General features: G+C 44.2%; 3 protein-coding genes across 3 annotated transcripts; 1 reads left to right on the top strand and 2 right to left on the bottom strand.

The window, feature by feature from the left end:
* The first annotated feature begins 31 nt into the window (after nt 1-31).
* Nucleotides 32-931, top strand: LOC140180039 (uncharacterized). Its single transcript, XM_072220422.1, has one exon. It carries the CDS (start codon nt 32-34, stop codon nt 929-931), a length of 900 nt encoding a protein of 299 aa, XP_072076523.1.
* A 9,345-nt stretch (nt 932-10,276) lies between these two features.
* Nucleotides 10,277-12,205, bottom strand: LOC112756820 (uncharacterized). The gene is made up of 3 exons (XM_025805436.1): nt 11,732-12,205; nt 11,132-11,533; nt 10,277-10,786 (listed from the first exon to the last, which is right to left on the bottom strand). Exons 1-3 carry the CDS (start codon nt 12,203-12,205, stop codon nt 10,277-10,279), a joined length of 1,386 nt encoding a protein of 461 aa, XP_025661221.1.
* A 2,240-nt stretch (nt 12,206-14,445) lies between these two features.
* LOC140180038 (uncharacterized) lies at nt 14,446-15,039 on the bottom strand. The gene has a single exon (XM_072220421.1). It carries the CDS (start codon nt 15,037-15,039, stop codon nt 14,446-14,448), a length of 594 nt encoding a protein of 197 aa, XP_072076522.1.
* Between the last annotated feature and the right edge of the window lie 396 nt (nt 15,040-15,435).

Here is a 15,435-nt window from a genome sequence, read left to right as displayed (position 1 = left end):
AAGCTCGGCCAGGAAGCGAAGCTACAGGACGATGCTAGCAATCGAAGGAACCATACAGCCAAAGAAGGACAAAGATCCAGACGTCACAATATCCTTCAACCAAGCAGACTTCAGATCGGCAAGCCCTAACCTCGACGACCCCGTGGTAATCTCCATCCAGGTCGGAGAACTGTTGGTAAGAAAAACGTTGCTGGACCCAAGTAGTAGCGCTGATGTTTTATTTTATTCTACCTTTATAAAAATGAAATTATCAGAAAACCTGATACAGCCCTCCTCGGGAGAGCTAATTGGGTTCTCCGGAGAGAGAGTCCCCATCATGGGACACATATGGCTAAAGACCACAATGGGAGAAATCCCTATGTCAAAATCAATTGATATTCAATACCTAATAGTAAACTGTTACAACCCTTACAATATTATAATTGGGAGACCCGCCCTGAATATATTCAGAGCAGTGGTGTCCACATTACACCTGTGTGTCAAGTTTTCAGTACAGGAAAACAAGATAGCTATGGTGTACGCCGATCATCAAGAAGCTCGGCAGTGCTACAACGCTAGTCTAAAACTAGTCCAAACAAAACAAGAAGCTAGACCTCAGGTTCAAGCAATCCACACTTCTGCCGACACAGCGACACTAGCTGACCTAGACCCAAGGGAAGATCTCGGCGAAAGACCTCGGCCAATGGACAACCTTCAACAAATAACACTAACAGCAATTGACAAACAATACACATATATCGGAGAAGCATTAGAAGGGGAAGACCGAGCAAGACTCATACACATACTGCGTAAGAACGCCGACCTTTTCACGTGGACATCAGATGACATGCCCGGAATAAACCCAGAAGTTATCTGCCACAAGTTAGCAATTGATAAAACAGTCCAACCCGTTGCACAGAAGAAAAGGAAACTCGGAAAGGAGAAAAAATGAGCAGCACTCGAAGAAACCCAAAAGCTCCTCAACGCAGGTTTCATCGGAGAAATTCACTTCACCACATGGTTGTCCAACGTGGTAATGGTAAGGAAGAACTCAGGTAAATGGCGCATGTGCGTCGACTTTACAAACTTAAACAAAGCTTGCCCTAAAGATGCATATCCATTGCATTGCATTGACAAATTAGTTGATAACTCCTCTGGTTTTAAAGCTTTGAGTTTTATGGATGCATACTCTGGTTATAACCAGATTCTAATGCACCCAGAAGACCAAAGCAAAACCGCTTTTATAACAGAACATGGAAACTTTTGTTATAAGGTAATGCCCTTTGGCTTAAAGAATGCAGGTGCGACATATCAAAGGCTAATGGACAAAGTATTCCAACAGCAGATAGACCGCAATATGGAGGTCTATGTAGATGATATGGTAGCAAAAACACCTATGCAGGGGTCAGACTGTGACGACTTAGCAGAGATCTTCAAACAACTCCGAGTATATAACATGAGACTCAATCCGGACAAATGTGCTTTCGAAGTACAAGGAGGGAAGTTCCTTGGGTTCATGTTAACATCGCGAGGCATCGAAGCCAGCCCAGAAAAATGCAAAGCCGTGCTGAACATGACAAACCCAAAGACAGTAAAAGAGGTCCAACAACTAGCAGGGCGAATAGCTGCCTTATCACGTTTCCTACCTGCAGTGGCAAACCGATCTTATCATTTTTTCCAGACATTCTCTAAAGGCAAGAAGTTCACATGGACAGACGAATGTGAGAACTCTTTTACCGAACTCAAACAGCACTTAACATCACCACCAATCCTCCAAAGACCAGAGATAGGTAAACCATTGTGTTTGTACCTATCAATATCTAACCATGCTATAAGCTTGGTATTAGTAACAGAAACAGGAAGAAAGCAAAACCCAGTATACTTCATCAGTAGGGTGCTACAACCAATAGAAACAAGGTATCAAAGATAGAACAATTGGCACTAGCACTAATCACCACGGCAAGAAGACTGCGGCACTACTTCCAGACCAACTGCTAAGGCAGATATTAATCAAACCCGAGCTCGCCGGCAGATTAATAAAATGGTCGATCGAGCTCTCCGAGTTCGATATTCAGTACGAATCAAGGAAAATACTGAAGTCACAGGTGCTAGCCGACTTTATATCGGAGATGACTAATGACACACAAAATACAGAGGTCAGTTGGAGCATGCATGTGGATGGAGCGTCAAACAAAGAAGGCAGTGGAGCAGGGATACTACTGATGGAAGGAAACAAAGTGGTGGCCGAGCAGTCACTGCGTTTTCGCTTCAACGCAAGCAACAATCAGGCAGAATATGAGGCCTTACTCGCTGGACTGAAGCTCACCCTACAACTACAAATACCCCGAATAACAGTTTACTGCGACTCTTCATTAGTGGTACATCAAATAAAGGGCGAATTTCAGGTAAAAGATCCTTTGTTAGAGAAATATTGGCTCATAACAAAAGATCTTATTTCAAAATTTAACAAATTTGACATTATTCATGTAAACTAAGAACAAAACACCAGGGCCGATGTGTTATCTAAGTTAGCCACAACTCGGCAAGCCAAAAACACATCGGCACTATCCCAGCTAACACTTGACAAACCGAGTTTTGAGCAGGATACAATTCTGAGTATTATACAGGTCCCAGATTGGCGAACACCTTTTCTCGACTACATCAACACAGGCACCATGCCAAATGATGAGTCAAACTTGCCACTCTTCCGAAGAAGAGCAAGCTTCTATACAGTGCTCGGAAACACTCTGTACAGACGAGGACACTCCCAACCACTCCTAAAATGCATCAGCAGGGAGGAGGCCGAGGATGTCATGGCCGAAACACATGAAGGAGTCTGCGGCAACCATATCGGCGGCCGAGCATTAGCAGCAAAGATTCTGCGAACAGGATATTGTTGGCCGACGATAAAATGGGACTGCATCTCCAAAGTCAAGGCATGTGATAATTGTCAAAAGCACGCCACCCTCTCAGAGACCCCGGCCGAGGAGCTCCATACCATAGAGGTAAGCTGGCCTTTCGATAGGTGGGGATTGGATATCCTCGGACCTTTCCCGAAAGCGCCAGGCCAGGTAAAGTTCCTCTTAGTGTCGATAGACTACTTCTCTAAGTGGATAGAAGCACAACCACTAGCGCATATAACAGCAGAAAAAGTCCGATCTTTTTTATGGAAAAATATCATATGCAGATACGGTATCCCAAGAGAGATAGTCTCGGATAACGAGAGACAATTTACAGATCATAAGCTAGCCTTTCTAACAAATTTTAACATCAAACATCACTTTAGCTCAGTAGAGCACCCGCAAACCAACGGACAAGTTGAATCAGCTAACAGAATTATCTTACAGGGATTAAAGAAAAAGCTCGGCAAAGCTAAAGGAGAGTGGGCCGATCTCATTCCAGAAATTCTATGGAGTTACAATACCAACATTCAATCTGCCACAGGAGAGACTCCTTTCAAGTTGGTATATGGCGCAGAAGCACTTATCCCAGTAGAAGTCAGCGTCCCAACATTAAGGACCGAGCTCTATGATCAATCGAATAATCTACAAGCTCGGACAGCCGAGTTGGATCTTGTAGAAGAAGAAAGAGACATTTCCGCCATAAAGCAGCGAGCCAGAAAACAATACCTAGAACGAAGACACAACAAAAAAGTAGTTCACAGGTCTTTCAACAATGGAGACCTCGTACTCAGACGCACAGAAGATGCTCGAAAACCTCCGGCACATGGCAAATTAGCAGCAAACTAGGAAGGACCTTTCTGAGTTCTTCAAAATCTCGGAAAGGGGGCTTACAAACTAGAAACCCTTAAAGGAGATCAACTTCCGGGAACATGGAACGTCTCCTCCCTAAGGAAATATCAGTCATGATGTAGTCTATAAATTCGCGAATGATGGTACTCTTTTTTCCCTCCGAAGGTTTTCTCCCAAAACACATGGGTTTTACTCAGAAAAGGTTTTAACGAGGCCGGACGCCACAAATCATCACGCCGATGTACCTTGTATTACAAATCAAGACATTTTTTACATTGGCCGTTACCATACATTCCAATAAATGAACATTCAAAATTAATCCGAGCTTCATACTCGGAAATCAACATGCGCATTCCGAGCATAATACTCGGAGAAATACAAACAAACACAAACAATCACCAAGTTATTCAAGCGAAATCTTAAAGGCTCATTCAAACACAAGCCCTATATTAGAGCCTCTGCTCTCCTTATTAACAATTCAATCAGACAAAGGATGGCTTCCGCCATCTTCAATACACACATGCAATCGTTTTTCACATAACGATATACCATGATAACTTATCCAAAATATCAGATTTCATTAAGCAACATAAGTCATTTTTCAAACCGAGCTAAATACTCGGAACCCAAAATATCACTACCGAATACAATACTCGGAAACCGTTCAACAAAGACAAAACACAAGTTTCAAATCCTACTACACCATATACAAAATAAAACAAGCAATAAACTACAAACTTAATCTGCCTTATCACCAATGCTGGACCCCTCGCTACCACTGCCGACAGTAGCCTCACATCCACGAGCTCACCATTCGCGACCACCTTCATAACATCAAGCTTCGAGGGATCAGCTTCTAGGAAAAGCACCTTAACCTGGGAAACAGTACGCTCAAAACTTGAACAAAAGCCTCATAGATTCCACCCTCTAACTCTTTGATCCGAGCAGACAGCTGGTCATTCTCGGACTCCATGTTCTTCAACTTCTCCGAAGAAGACTTGCGCAGTTTCTGCTCCTCAGCTAATTCAAGCTCTCTCTTCTCTATGGAAGAAGACAGCTCAACAATTTTTTCATCTTTCTTCTGGATAATTCCAGATAACTCTTCAACACGCGTAGCCTCTTTCTCCTCCCGCTCTAAGGCAAGCTCCTTGGACCGACCAATAGCAACGATCCGAGCACCAATAACCTAGGAGAAAAGCAACTCAGTAAACAAACAACACTATAAAGAAACACTCAGCAAACACAAACAGTTAGTCATACCTGAAGAAATCGGCTGACGCCAGCCCGACCCACCTCATCAATCATCTTCATATCATCCGAGAAACAGCAAAGCTCGTCAGCCATAACGCCAAAAGGATAGAGCTTTGCCCATAAGGATCTGCCATGCTCGTTCTCGTCATATCCATGAAGTCTCTTTTGCGATTCATAAGCAGATTCAACCACTTGCAGTATCAGCGATGACTCTCCCTTACCATCCAGTACCTCGGCAAGGCTACCTTTAGCCTGTCCTCTCTTTAGCTTAGACCTCGGCCCAGGACCATACTGGGCTATCATAGCAGCAGGCCCCTTCCCCACATTGAAAGAAACTTCCTTCTCACTTTTCTTACGTTGGTTGAAGAAGGACTTCAACCCTGCAGTAGTAATCGCAGGAGCTTTCTCGGCTGTAAATTGCAAACAACCAAGTCAGGACAAAGAAAAGCAGAAACACGAAACAAACATAACAAAACACAATTACCTATATGATCATACACAGCCTGCCTATCGGTATCCCATTTCAACATCTCGGCAACTGACAACAAACCCTTCGGACCCAGAGACTTAAACAAGAAATCCATGACAATATCATCATCCAGTAACCTATCATCTACATCCAAGGCCTGGTAAGGCTCGACACACCAAAACAAAGGAAACCTTTCAACCAAATGCTCGTTCAAGTAAAAGCGAAAGTCCTCGGGTATACTCCTAACCTTAACAAACATCGATTTGAAATCCTTAAACGAAGACTTGTACAGACCAAATACTGTCCGACGAGGATAGCTACTAAGATTCACCCACAAACCCCTATTCACCCCTTTCGCCTGAAATAAGGAGAAAAACAACCTAAGAGACGGTAGATACTCTAAAAGTTCCATCAAAACCTCAAAAGCTCGAACGAAACCCCATGAGTTGTGATGAAGTTGGGTTGGGGCGTAGTTCAACCAGTACAAAACCCCACACTCGAAATCGGTAAAGGGAAGCCTCACACCCAGCTCTGTGAAAAGACAACTATACATATAAAAATAAGACCAATCATCTAATCGATCACAAACCCGATCCTCCTTCCCAAAAGGTAACAACTCAATCTTAACATTACTACCAGGCCTAACCCAAATACCCGACCCCAATAGCTTCACCGATTCCTCATCATCAAACTGGGACTTGCGCTCTCTCACTCTAACGTCTACCCAGTCATATGAACTACCCACATTACAGTTCTCCATCAAGAGCAAGGAAAGAAAAAAGCAAGAAGATGAAGAAGAAAGAAGAAAAGAATCAGAACTGACCTTGCTTGCTCATTTTTTCAGACAAGGAGAAGAAAATAACCTTTATCCCAAAATACAACAGTTTGGAAAGAAAAAGAAAGTGCAAGTAACATAAGTTCCACAAAAGAAACGATTACCAACCCTGTGCATTTACTTCAGATTGGCAAAAAAGAGGGAGGCATTAAAACCACTACAAAATCCAATGGACAGGGGTGCCTAGAGAAACAGAGCGGTTTTCACATCAATCACTTCATACTGGCGCAAAGTACGAAGACACTCAAAACGTTCTGCATTCCAAAAAGAACCAAGCCGAGCTTGGGGGCTGCAAGGAGCGTATACGATAACAACTCAGCAACCGAGGATTGCGGCGCTTTTGGTCCTAAAGCTCGCCTTAGTCCTGTCCAAACCAAGACAAGCTTGGGGGCTATGATACGTCACCCTTATCCTCGATCGCCCGGAGTGCTCGGCACGTGGGCAAATAAACTCGGTTCCGCGTCAGCCACCCGAAAAACTCGGCACGGAAAGCAGGCAGCAACGGCCTCACCTAGCCGAAAACAAGACACGTGCTCAGCAAACCTAATCACCAAAATAGAATATATCATAACCAACCTACAAACTATGACTTATCCACCCACGGGTAAAAACAACTCCTATAAAACCGAGCTAGTATACTCGGTTAGCTCTCAGGTTCTATCACTCTCAATCTTCTACTCTTTACTTTAAACTCATTCACAGAGAATCATTACTGACTTGAGCATCGGAGTATCTTGTGCAGGTATTCCCGCCGCAGATATTCCCGTCGGAGTATCTTGAGGTCAAACACCGCGGCGGGAATATCTGCACAAGATACTCCGACGCTCAAGTCAGTAATGATTCTCAGTGAATGAGTTTAAAGTAAAGAGTAGAAGATTGAGAGTGATAGAACCTGAGAGCTAACCGAGGATACTAGCTCGGTTTTATAGGAGTTGTTTTTACCCGTTGATGGATAAGTCCTAGTTTGTAGGTTGGTTATGATATATTCTGTTTTGGTGATTAGGTTTGCTGAGCACGTCTCTTGTTTTCGGCTGGGTGAGGCCGTTGCTGCCTGCTTCCGTGCCGAGCTTTTCGGGCGGCTGACGCGGAACCGAGTTTATTTGCCCACGTGCCGAGCACTCCGGGCGACCGAGGATAAGGGTGACGTATCATAGCCCCCAAGCTTGTCTTGGTTTGGACAGGACTAAGGCGAGCTTTAGGACCAAAAGCGACGCAATCCTCGGTTGCTGAGTTGTTATCGTATACGCTCCTTGCAGCCCCCAAGCTCAGCTTGGTTCTGTTTGGAATGCAGAACGTTTTGAGTGTCTTCGTACTTTGCGCCAGTATGAAGTGATTGATGTGAAAACCGCTCTGTTTCTCTAGGCACCCCTGTCCATTGGATTTTGTAGTGGTTTTAATGCCTCCCTCTTTTTTGCCAATCTGAAGTAAATGCACAGGGTTGGTAACCGTTTCTTTTGTGGAACTTATGTTACTTGCACTTTATTTTTCTTTCCAAACTGCTGTATTTTGGGATAAAGGTTATTTTCTTCTCGTTGTCTGAAAAAATGAGCAAGCAAGGTCAGTTCTGATTCTTTCCTTCTTTCTTCTTCATCTTCTTGCTTTTTTCTTTCCTTGCTCTTGATGGAGAACTGTAATGTGGGTAGTTCATATGACTGGGTAGACGTTAGAGTGAGAGAGCGCAAGTCCCAGTTTGATGATGATGAATCGGTGAAGCTATTGGGGTCGGGTATTTGGGTTAGGCCTGGTAGTAATGTTAAGATTGAGTTGTTACCTTTTGGGAAGGAGGATCGGGTTTGTGATCGATTAGATGATTGGTCTTATTTTTATATGTATAGTTGTCTTTTCACAGAGCTGGGTGTGAGGCTTCCCTTTACCGATTTCGAGTGTGGGGTTTTGTACTGGTTGAACTACGCCCCAACCCAACTTCATCATAACTCATGGGGTTTCGTTCGAGCTTTTGAGGTTTTGATGAAACTTTTAGAGTATCCGCCGTTTCTTAGGTTGTTTTTCTCCTTATTTTAGGCGAAAGGGGTGAATAGGGGTTTGTGGGTGACTCTTAGTAGCTATCCTCGTCGGGCAGTATTTGGTCTGTACAAGTCTTCGTTTAAGGATTTCAAATCGATGTTTGTTAAGGTTAGGAGTATACCCGAGGACTTTCCCTTTTACTTGAACGAGCATTTGGTTGAAAGGTTTCCTTTGTTTTGGTGTGCCGAGCCTTACTAGGCCTTGGATTTAGATGATAGGTTACTGGATGATGATATTGTCATGGATTTCTTGTTTAAGTCTCTGGGTCCGAAGGGTTTGTTGTCAGTTGCCGAGATGTTGAAATGGGATACCGATAGGCAGGCTGTGTATGATCATATAGGTAATTGTGTTTTGTTATGTTTGTTTCGTGTTTCTGCTTTTTTTTTGTCGTTTCTGACTTGGTTGTTTGCAATTTGCAGCCGAGAAAGCTCCTGCGATTACTACTGCAGGGTTGAAGTCCTTCTTCAACCAACGTAAGAAAAGTGAGAAGGAAGTTTCTTCCAATGTGGGGAAGGGGCCTGCTGCTATGATAGCCCAGTATGGTCCTGGGCCGAGGTCTAAGCGAAAGAGAGGATAGGCTAAAGGTAGCCTTGCCGAGGTACTGGATGGTAAGGGAGAGTCATCGCTGATACTGCAAGTGGTTGAATCCGCTTATGAATCGCAAAAGAGACTTCATAGATATGACGAGAACGAGCATGGCAGATCCTTATGGGCAAAACTCTATCCTTTTGGCGTTATGGCTGACGAGCTTTGCTGTTTCTCGGATGATATGAAGATGATTGATGAGGTGGGCCAGGCTGGCGTCAGCCGATTTCTTCAGGTATGACTAACTGTTTGTGTTTGCTGAGTGTTTCTTCATAGTGTTGTTTGTTTACTGAGTTGCTTTTCTTTTAGGTTATTGGTGCTCGGATCGTTGCTATTGGTTGGTCCCAGGAGCGTGCCTTAGAGCGGGAGGAGAAAGAGGCTACGCGTGTTGAAGAGTTATCTGGAATTATCCAGAAGAAAGATGAAAAAATTGTTGAGCTGTCTTCTTCCATAGAGAAGAGAGAGCTTGAATTAGCTGAGGAGCAGAAACTGCGCAAGTCTTCTTCGGAGAAGTTGAAGAATATAGAGTCCGAGAATGACCAGCTGTCTGCTCGGATCAAAGAGTTAGAGGGTGGAATCTATGAGGCTTTTGTTCAAGGTTTTGAGCGTGCTGTTTCCCAGGTTAAGGTGCTTTTCCCGGAAGCTGATCCCTCGAAGCTTGATGTTATGAAGGTTGTCGGGAATGGTGAGCTCGTGGATGATGAGGCTGCTGTCGGCAGTGGTAGCGAGGGGTCCAGCATTGGTGATAAGGCAGATTAAGTTTGTAGTTTATTGCTTGTTTTATTTTGTATATGGTGTAGTAGGTTTTGAAACTTGTGTTTTGTCTTTGTTGAACAGTTTCCGAGTATTGTATTCGGTAGTGATATTTTGGGTTCCGAGTATTTAGCTCGGTTTGAAAAATGACTTATGTTGCTTAATGAAATCTGATATTTTGGATAAGTTATCATGGTATATCGTTATGTGAAAAACGATTGCATGTATGTATTGAAGATGGCGGAAGCCATCCTTTGTCTGATTGAATTGTTAATAAGGAGAGCAGAGGCTCTAATATAGGGCTTGTGTTTGAATGAGCCTTTAAGATTTCGCTTGAATAACTTGGTGATTGTTTGTGTTTGTTTGTATTTCTCCGAGTATTATGCTCGGAATGCGCATGTTGATTTCCGAGTATGAAGCTCAGATTAATTTTGAATGTTCATTTATTGGAATGTATGGTAACGACCAATGTAAAAAATGTCTTTATTTGTAATACAAGGTACATCGGCATGATGATTTGTGGCGTCCGGCCTCGTTAAAACCTTCTCCGAGTAAAACCCATGTGTTTTGGGAGAAAACCTTCGGAGGGGAAAAAGAGTACCATCATTCGCGAATTTACAGACTACATCATGACTGATATTCCCTTAGGGAGGAGACATTCCATGTTCCTGGAAGTTGATCTCCTTTAAGGGTTTCTAGTTTGTAAGCCCCCTTTCCGAGATTTTGAAGAACTCGGAAAGGTCCTTCCCAGTTTGCTGCTAATTTGCCATATGCCGGAGGTTTCCGAGCTTCTTCTGTGCATCTGAGTATGAGGTCTCCATTGTTGAAAGACCTGTGAACTACTTTTTTGTTGTGTCTTCGCTCTAGGTATTGTTTTCTGGCTCGCTGCTTTATGGCGGAAATGTCTCTTTCTTCTTCTACAAGATCCAACTCGGCTGTCCGAGCTTGTAGATTATTCGATTGATCATAGAGCTCGGTCCTGCTGACTTCTACTGGGATAAGTGCTTCTGCGCCATATACCAGCTTGAAAGGAGTCTCTCCTGTGGCAGATTGAATGCTGGTATTGTAACTCCATAGAATTTCTGGAATGAGATCGGCCCACTCTCCTTTAGCTTCGCCGAGCTTTTTCTTTAATCCCTATAAGATAATTCTATTAGCTGATTCAACTTGTCCGTTGGTTTGCGGGTGCTCTACTGAGCTGAAGTGATGTTTGATGTTAAAATTTGTTAGAAAGGAAGCGAGCTTATGATCTGTAAATTGTCTCCCGTTATCCGAGACTATCTCTCTTGGGATACCGTATCTGCATATGATATTTTTCCATAAAAAAGATCGGACTTTTTTTGCTGTTATATGCGCTAGTGGTTGTGCTTCTATCCACTTAAAGAAGTAGTCTATCGACACTAAGAGGAACTTTACCTGGCCTGGCGCTTTCGGGAAAGGTCCGAGGATATCCAATCCCCACCTATCGAAAGGCCAGCTTACCTCTATGGTATGGAGCTCCTCGGCCGGGGTCTCTGAGAGGGTGGCGTGCTTTTGACAATTATCACATGCCTTGACTTTGGAGATGCAGTCCCGTTTTATCGTCGGCCAATAATATCCTGTTCGCAGAATCTTTGCTGCTAATGCTCGGCCGCCGATATGGTTGCCGCAGACTCCTTCATGTGTTTCGGCCATGACATCCTCGGCCTCCTCCCTGCTGATGCATTTTAGGAGTGGTTGGGAGTGTCCTCGTCTGTACAGAGTGTTTCCGAGCACTGTATAGAAGCTTGCTCTTCTTCGGAAGAGTGGCAAGTTCGGCTCATCATTTGGCATGGTGCATGTGTTGATGTAGTCGAGAAAAGGTGTTCGCCAATCTGGGACCTGTGTAATACTCAGAATTGTATCCTGCTCAAAACTCGGTTTGTCAAGTGTTAGCTGGGATAGTGCCGATGTGTTTTCGGCTTGCCGAGTTGTGGCTAACTTAGATAACACATCGGCCCTGGTGTTTTGTTCTCGGTTTACATGAATAATGTCAAATTTGTTAAATTTTGAAATAAGATCTTTTGTTATGAGCCAATATTTCTCTAACAAAGGATCTTTTACCTGGAATTCGCCCTTTATTTGATGTACCACTAATGAAGAGTCGCAGTAAACTGTTTTTCGGGGTATTTGTAGTTGTAGGGCGAGCTTCAGTCCAGCGAGTAATGCCTCATATTCTGCCTGATTGTTGCTTGCATTGAAGCGGAAACGCAGTGACTGCTCGGCCACCACTTTGTTTCCTTCCATCAGTAGTATCCCTGCTCCACTGCCTTCTTTGTTTGACGCTCCATCCACATGCATGCTCCAACTGACCTCTGTATTTTGTGTGTCATTAGTCATCTCTGATATAAAGTCGGCTAGCACTTGTGACTTCAGTGTTTTCCTTGATTCGTACTGAATATCGAACTCGGAGAGCTCGATCGACCATTTTATTAATCTGCCGGTGAGCTCGGGTCTAGTTAATATCTGTCTTAGCGGTTGGTCTGTTCGTACTATGATTGTGTGGCTCTGGAAGTAGTGCCGCAGTCTTGTTGCCATGGTGATTAGTGCTAGTGCCAATTGTTCTATCTTCGGGTACCTTGTTTCTGTTGGTTGTAGCACCCTACTGATGAAGTATACTGGGTTTTGCTTTCTTCCTGTTTCTGTTACTAATACCGAGCTTATAGCATGGTTAGATACTGATAGGTATAAACACAATGGTTTACCTGTCTCTGGTCTTTGGATGATTGGTGGTGATGTTAGGTGCTGTTTGAGTTCGGTAAAAGAGTTCTCACATTCGTTTGTCTATGTGAACTTCTTGCCTTTAGAGAATGTCTGGAAAAAATGATAAGATCGGTTTGCCACTGCAGGTAGGAAACGTGATAAGGCAGCTATTCGCCCTGCTAGTTGCTGGACTTCTTTTACTGTCTTTGGGCTTGTCATGTTCAGCACGGCTTTGCATTTTTCTGAGTTGGCTTTGATGCCTTGCGATGTTAACATGAACCCAAGGAACTTCCCTCCTTGTACTCCAAAAGCACATTTGTCCGGATTGAGTCTCATGTTATATACTCGGAGTTGTTTGAAGATCTCTGCTAAGTCGTCACAGTGTGACCCTTGCATAGGTGTTTTTGCTACCATATCGTCTACATAGACCTCCATATTGCGGCGTATCTGCTATTGGAATACTTTGTCCATTAGCCTTTGATATGTCGCACCTGCATTCTTTAAGCCAAAGGGCATTACCTTATAACAAAAGTTTCCATGTTCTGTTATAAAAGCGGTTTTGCTTTGGTCTTCTGGGTGCATTAGAATCTGGTTATAACCAGAGTATGCATCCATAAAACTCAAAGCTTTAAAACCAGAGGCGTTATCAACTAATTTGTCAATGCAAGGCAATGGATATGCATCTTTAGGGCAAGCTTTGTTTAAGTTTGTAAAGTCGACGCACATGCACCATTTATCTGAGTTCTTCCTTACCATTACCACGTTGGACAACCATGTGGTGAAGCGAATTTCTCTGATGAAACCTGCGTTGAGGAGCTTCTGGGTTTCTTCGAGTGCTGCTCATTTTTTCTCCTCTCCGAGGTTCCTTTTCTTCTGTGCAACGGGTCGGACTGTTTTATCAATTGCTAACTTGTGGTAGATGACTTCTGGGTTTATTCCGGGCATGTCATCTGGTGTCCACGCGAAAAGGTCGGCGTTCTTACGCAGTATGTGTATGAGTCTTGCTCGGTCTTCCCCTTCTAATGCTTCTTCGATGTATGTGTATTGTTTGTCATCTGCTGTTAGTGTTATTTGTTGAAGGTTGTCCATTGGCCGAGGTCTTTCACCGAGATCTTCCCTTGGGTCTAGGTCAGCTAGTGTCGCTGTCTCGGCAGAAGTGTGGATTGCTTGAACCTGAGGTCGAGCTTCTTGTTTTGTTTGGACTAGTTTTAGACTAGCGTTGTAGCACTGCCGAGCTTCTTGATGATCGGCGTACACCGTAGCTATCTTGTTTTTCTGTACTGGAAACTTGACACACAGGTGTAATGTGGACACCACTCTCTGAATATATTCAGGGTGGGTCTCCCAATTATAATATTGTAAGGGCTGTAACAGTTTACTATTAGGTATTGAATATCAATTGATTTTGACATAGAGATTTCTCCCATTGTGGTCTTTAGCCATATGTGTCCCATGATGGGGACTCTCTCTCTGGAGAACCCAATTAGCTCTCCCGAGGAGGGCTGTATCAGTTTTTCTGATAATTTTATGTTTATAAAGATAGAATAAAATAAAACATCAGCGCTACTACTTGGGTCCAGCAACGTTTTTCTTACCAACAGTTCTCCGACCTGGATGGAGATTACCACGGGTTCGTCGAGGTTAGGGCTTGCCGATCTGAAGTCTGCTTGGTTGAAGGATATTGTGACATCTGGATCTTTGTCCTTCTTTGGCTGTATGGTTCCTTCGATTGCTAGCATCGTCCTGTAGCTTCGCTTCCTGGCCGAGCTTGTTTCACCTCCACCTGCGAATCCCCCTGATATGTGGCTAATGACTCCTCTTGGTGGATCAGGAGTCGTCCTCTCTTTTTTGTTGTCATCGGCCACTGCTTGCTTGTTCTCAACCCTGTCCGAGTTTCCTCTTCTGCCCTTCCGGCTCTCGATATATTTGTCCAAGAGCCCTTGGCGTGCCAGCCTTTCCAGGAGGTCCTTCGCGACGATGCAGTTGTCCGTGGTGTGACCGAACTTTCGGTGCACAATGCTTTGTCCTATCCACGAACCTTTGATCCTGGTAGTTCCCTGCTCGAGTTGGTGGCTTTATGATTTTGGCGTTGAGGATTTCTCTGATGATGTTTTCTCTTCTTGTATTAAATCGGGTGTATATGTTGTATTTCGACGTGGGCTTGGAAAGTTTCTTAGTGTCTCTGCTGCCTGGCGATCTGAAAGTTCTTTCTTTGTCTCTCTGATGTGGTTGTTTGTCCGATTTTGGGCTTCTCGGAGTTCTTCGATCTTTATTTGGCCTGCCGCCCTTTCTCGGAATTCCTCTAGCGTCTTTGGCTTTGTTATGGCAATGGTCTCCCGGAATTTGCCGGGCCTGAGGCCGGCCTTGAGAGCGTGCAGGTGAACGGTCGGGTCCAGGTCCTGGATCTCTATAGTGGCGTCAGCGAATCTGGTCATGTAGTCCTTCAGGCTCTCGTGCTGACCCTGTTTGATGGTGCCGAGATAGTCCGATCCATGTACGTAGATTCTTGATGCAGCAAAATAATCAATGAATGATCTGGCGAGATCCTCAAAGGAGGAAATTAAACCTGCAGAAAGTTTAGAAAACCAGAGTAACGTAGCACCATCGAGGTAGGTGGGATATGCTCGGCAAAGAACGGGCTCATTGTTAGGGCCGTTGAAGAACATCATTGATGCCTTTGGAGCTTTCTCCGTTGTTCTATGTAGACAGCTCGGCTATTCTTCGTACTTCTGCTTGAAGCTCGGCGATTCGAGCCAGGAGGTCGTCTTGTGAGAGTTGTGGGCTTTCCTTGTCAGTCATGTTCGAGGATCGGGAATCCTGCAAAATAGAGTAGAAGATTAAATGAAGGAAAAAGTGGGGTTTGATGTACTCCGGTCCCATGGTGGGCGCCAAGTGGTTCATCCGAACACGAGGGAGGCCGAGCTTAAGCGCTTCCGAGTAAGTCGCCACCAAAGAGGAAGAGCTTTACGTCGGCCGAGGTCAAACACCGCGGCGGAATACCTGCACAAGATACTCCGACGCTCAAGTCAGTAATGATTCTCAGTGAATGAGTTTAAAGTAAATAG

This window comes from Arachis hypogaea, chromosome 16 (genome assembly GCF_003086295.3).
Source record: "Arachis hypogaea cultivar Tifrunner chromosome 16, arahy.Tifrunner.gnm2.J5K5, whole genome shotgun sequence".
Lineage (NCBI taxonomy): Eukaryota > Viridiplantae > Streptophyta > Magnoliopsida > Fabales > Fabaceae > Arachis > Arachis hypogaea.
This window is presented reverse-complemented; position numbering and strand designations above follow the sequence as displayed.

What these genes read in the sequence shown, in the direction of transcription:
- LOC140180038 (XM_072220421.1), bottom strand. Translation starts at nt 15,039, where the DNA reads ATGATGTTCTTCAACGGCCCTAACAATGAGCCCGTTCTTTGCCGAGCA.
- LOC112756820 (XM_025805436.1), bottom strand. Translation starts at nt 12,205, where the DNA reads ATGGCAACAAGACTGCGGCACTACTTCCAGAGCCACACAATCATAGTA. An exon ending in AAATAAAGGGCGAATTCCAG is followed by an intron (nt 11,534 to 11,731) that starts GTAAAAGATCCT and finishes AGTTTTGAGCAG; the next exon opens with GATACAATTCTGAGTATTAC. An exon ending in AGGAGCTCCATACCATAGAG is followed by an intron (nt 10,787 to 11,131) that starts GTAAGCTGGCCT and finishes ATTATCTTATAG; the next exon opens with GGATTAAAGAAAAAGCTCGG.
- LOC140180039 (XM_072220422.1), top strand. Translation starts at nt 32, where the DNA reads ATGCTAGCAATCGAAGGAACCATACAGCCAAAGAAGGACAAAGATCCA.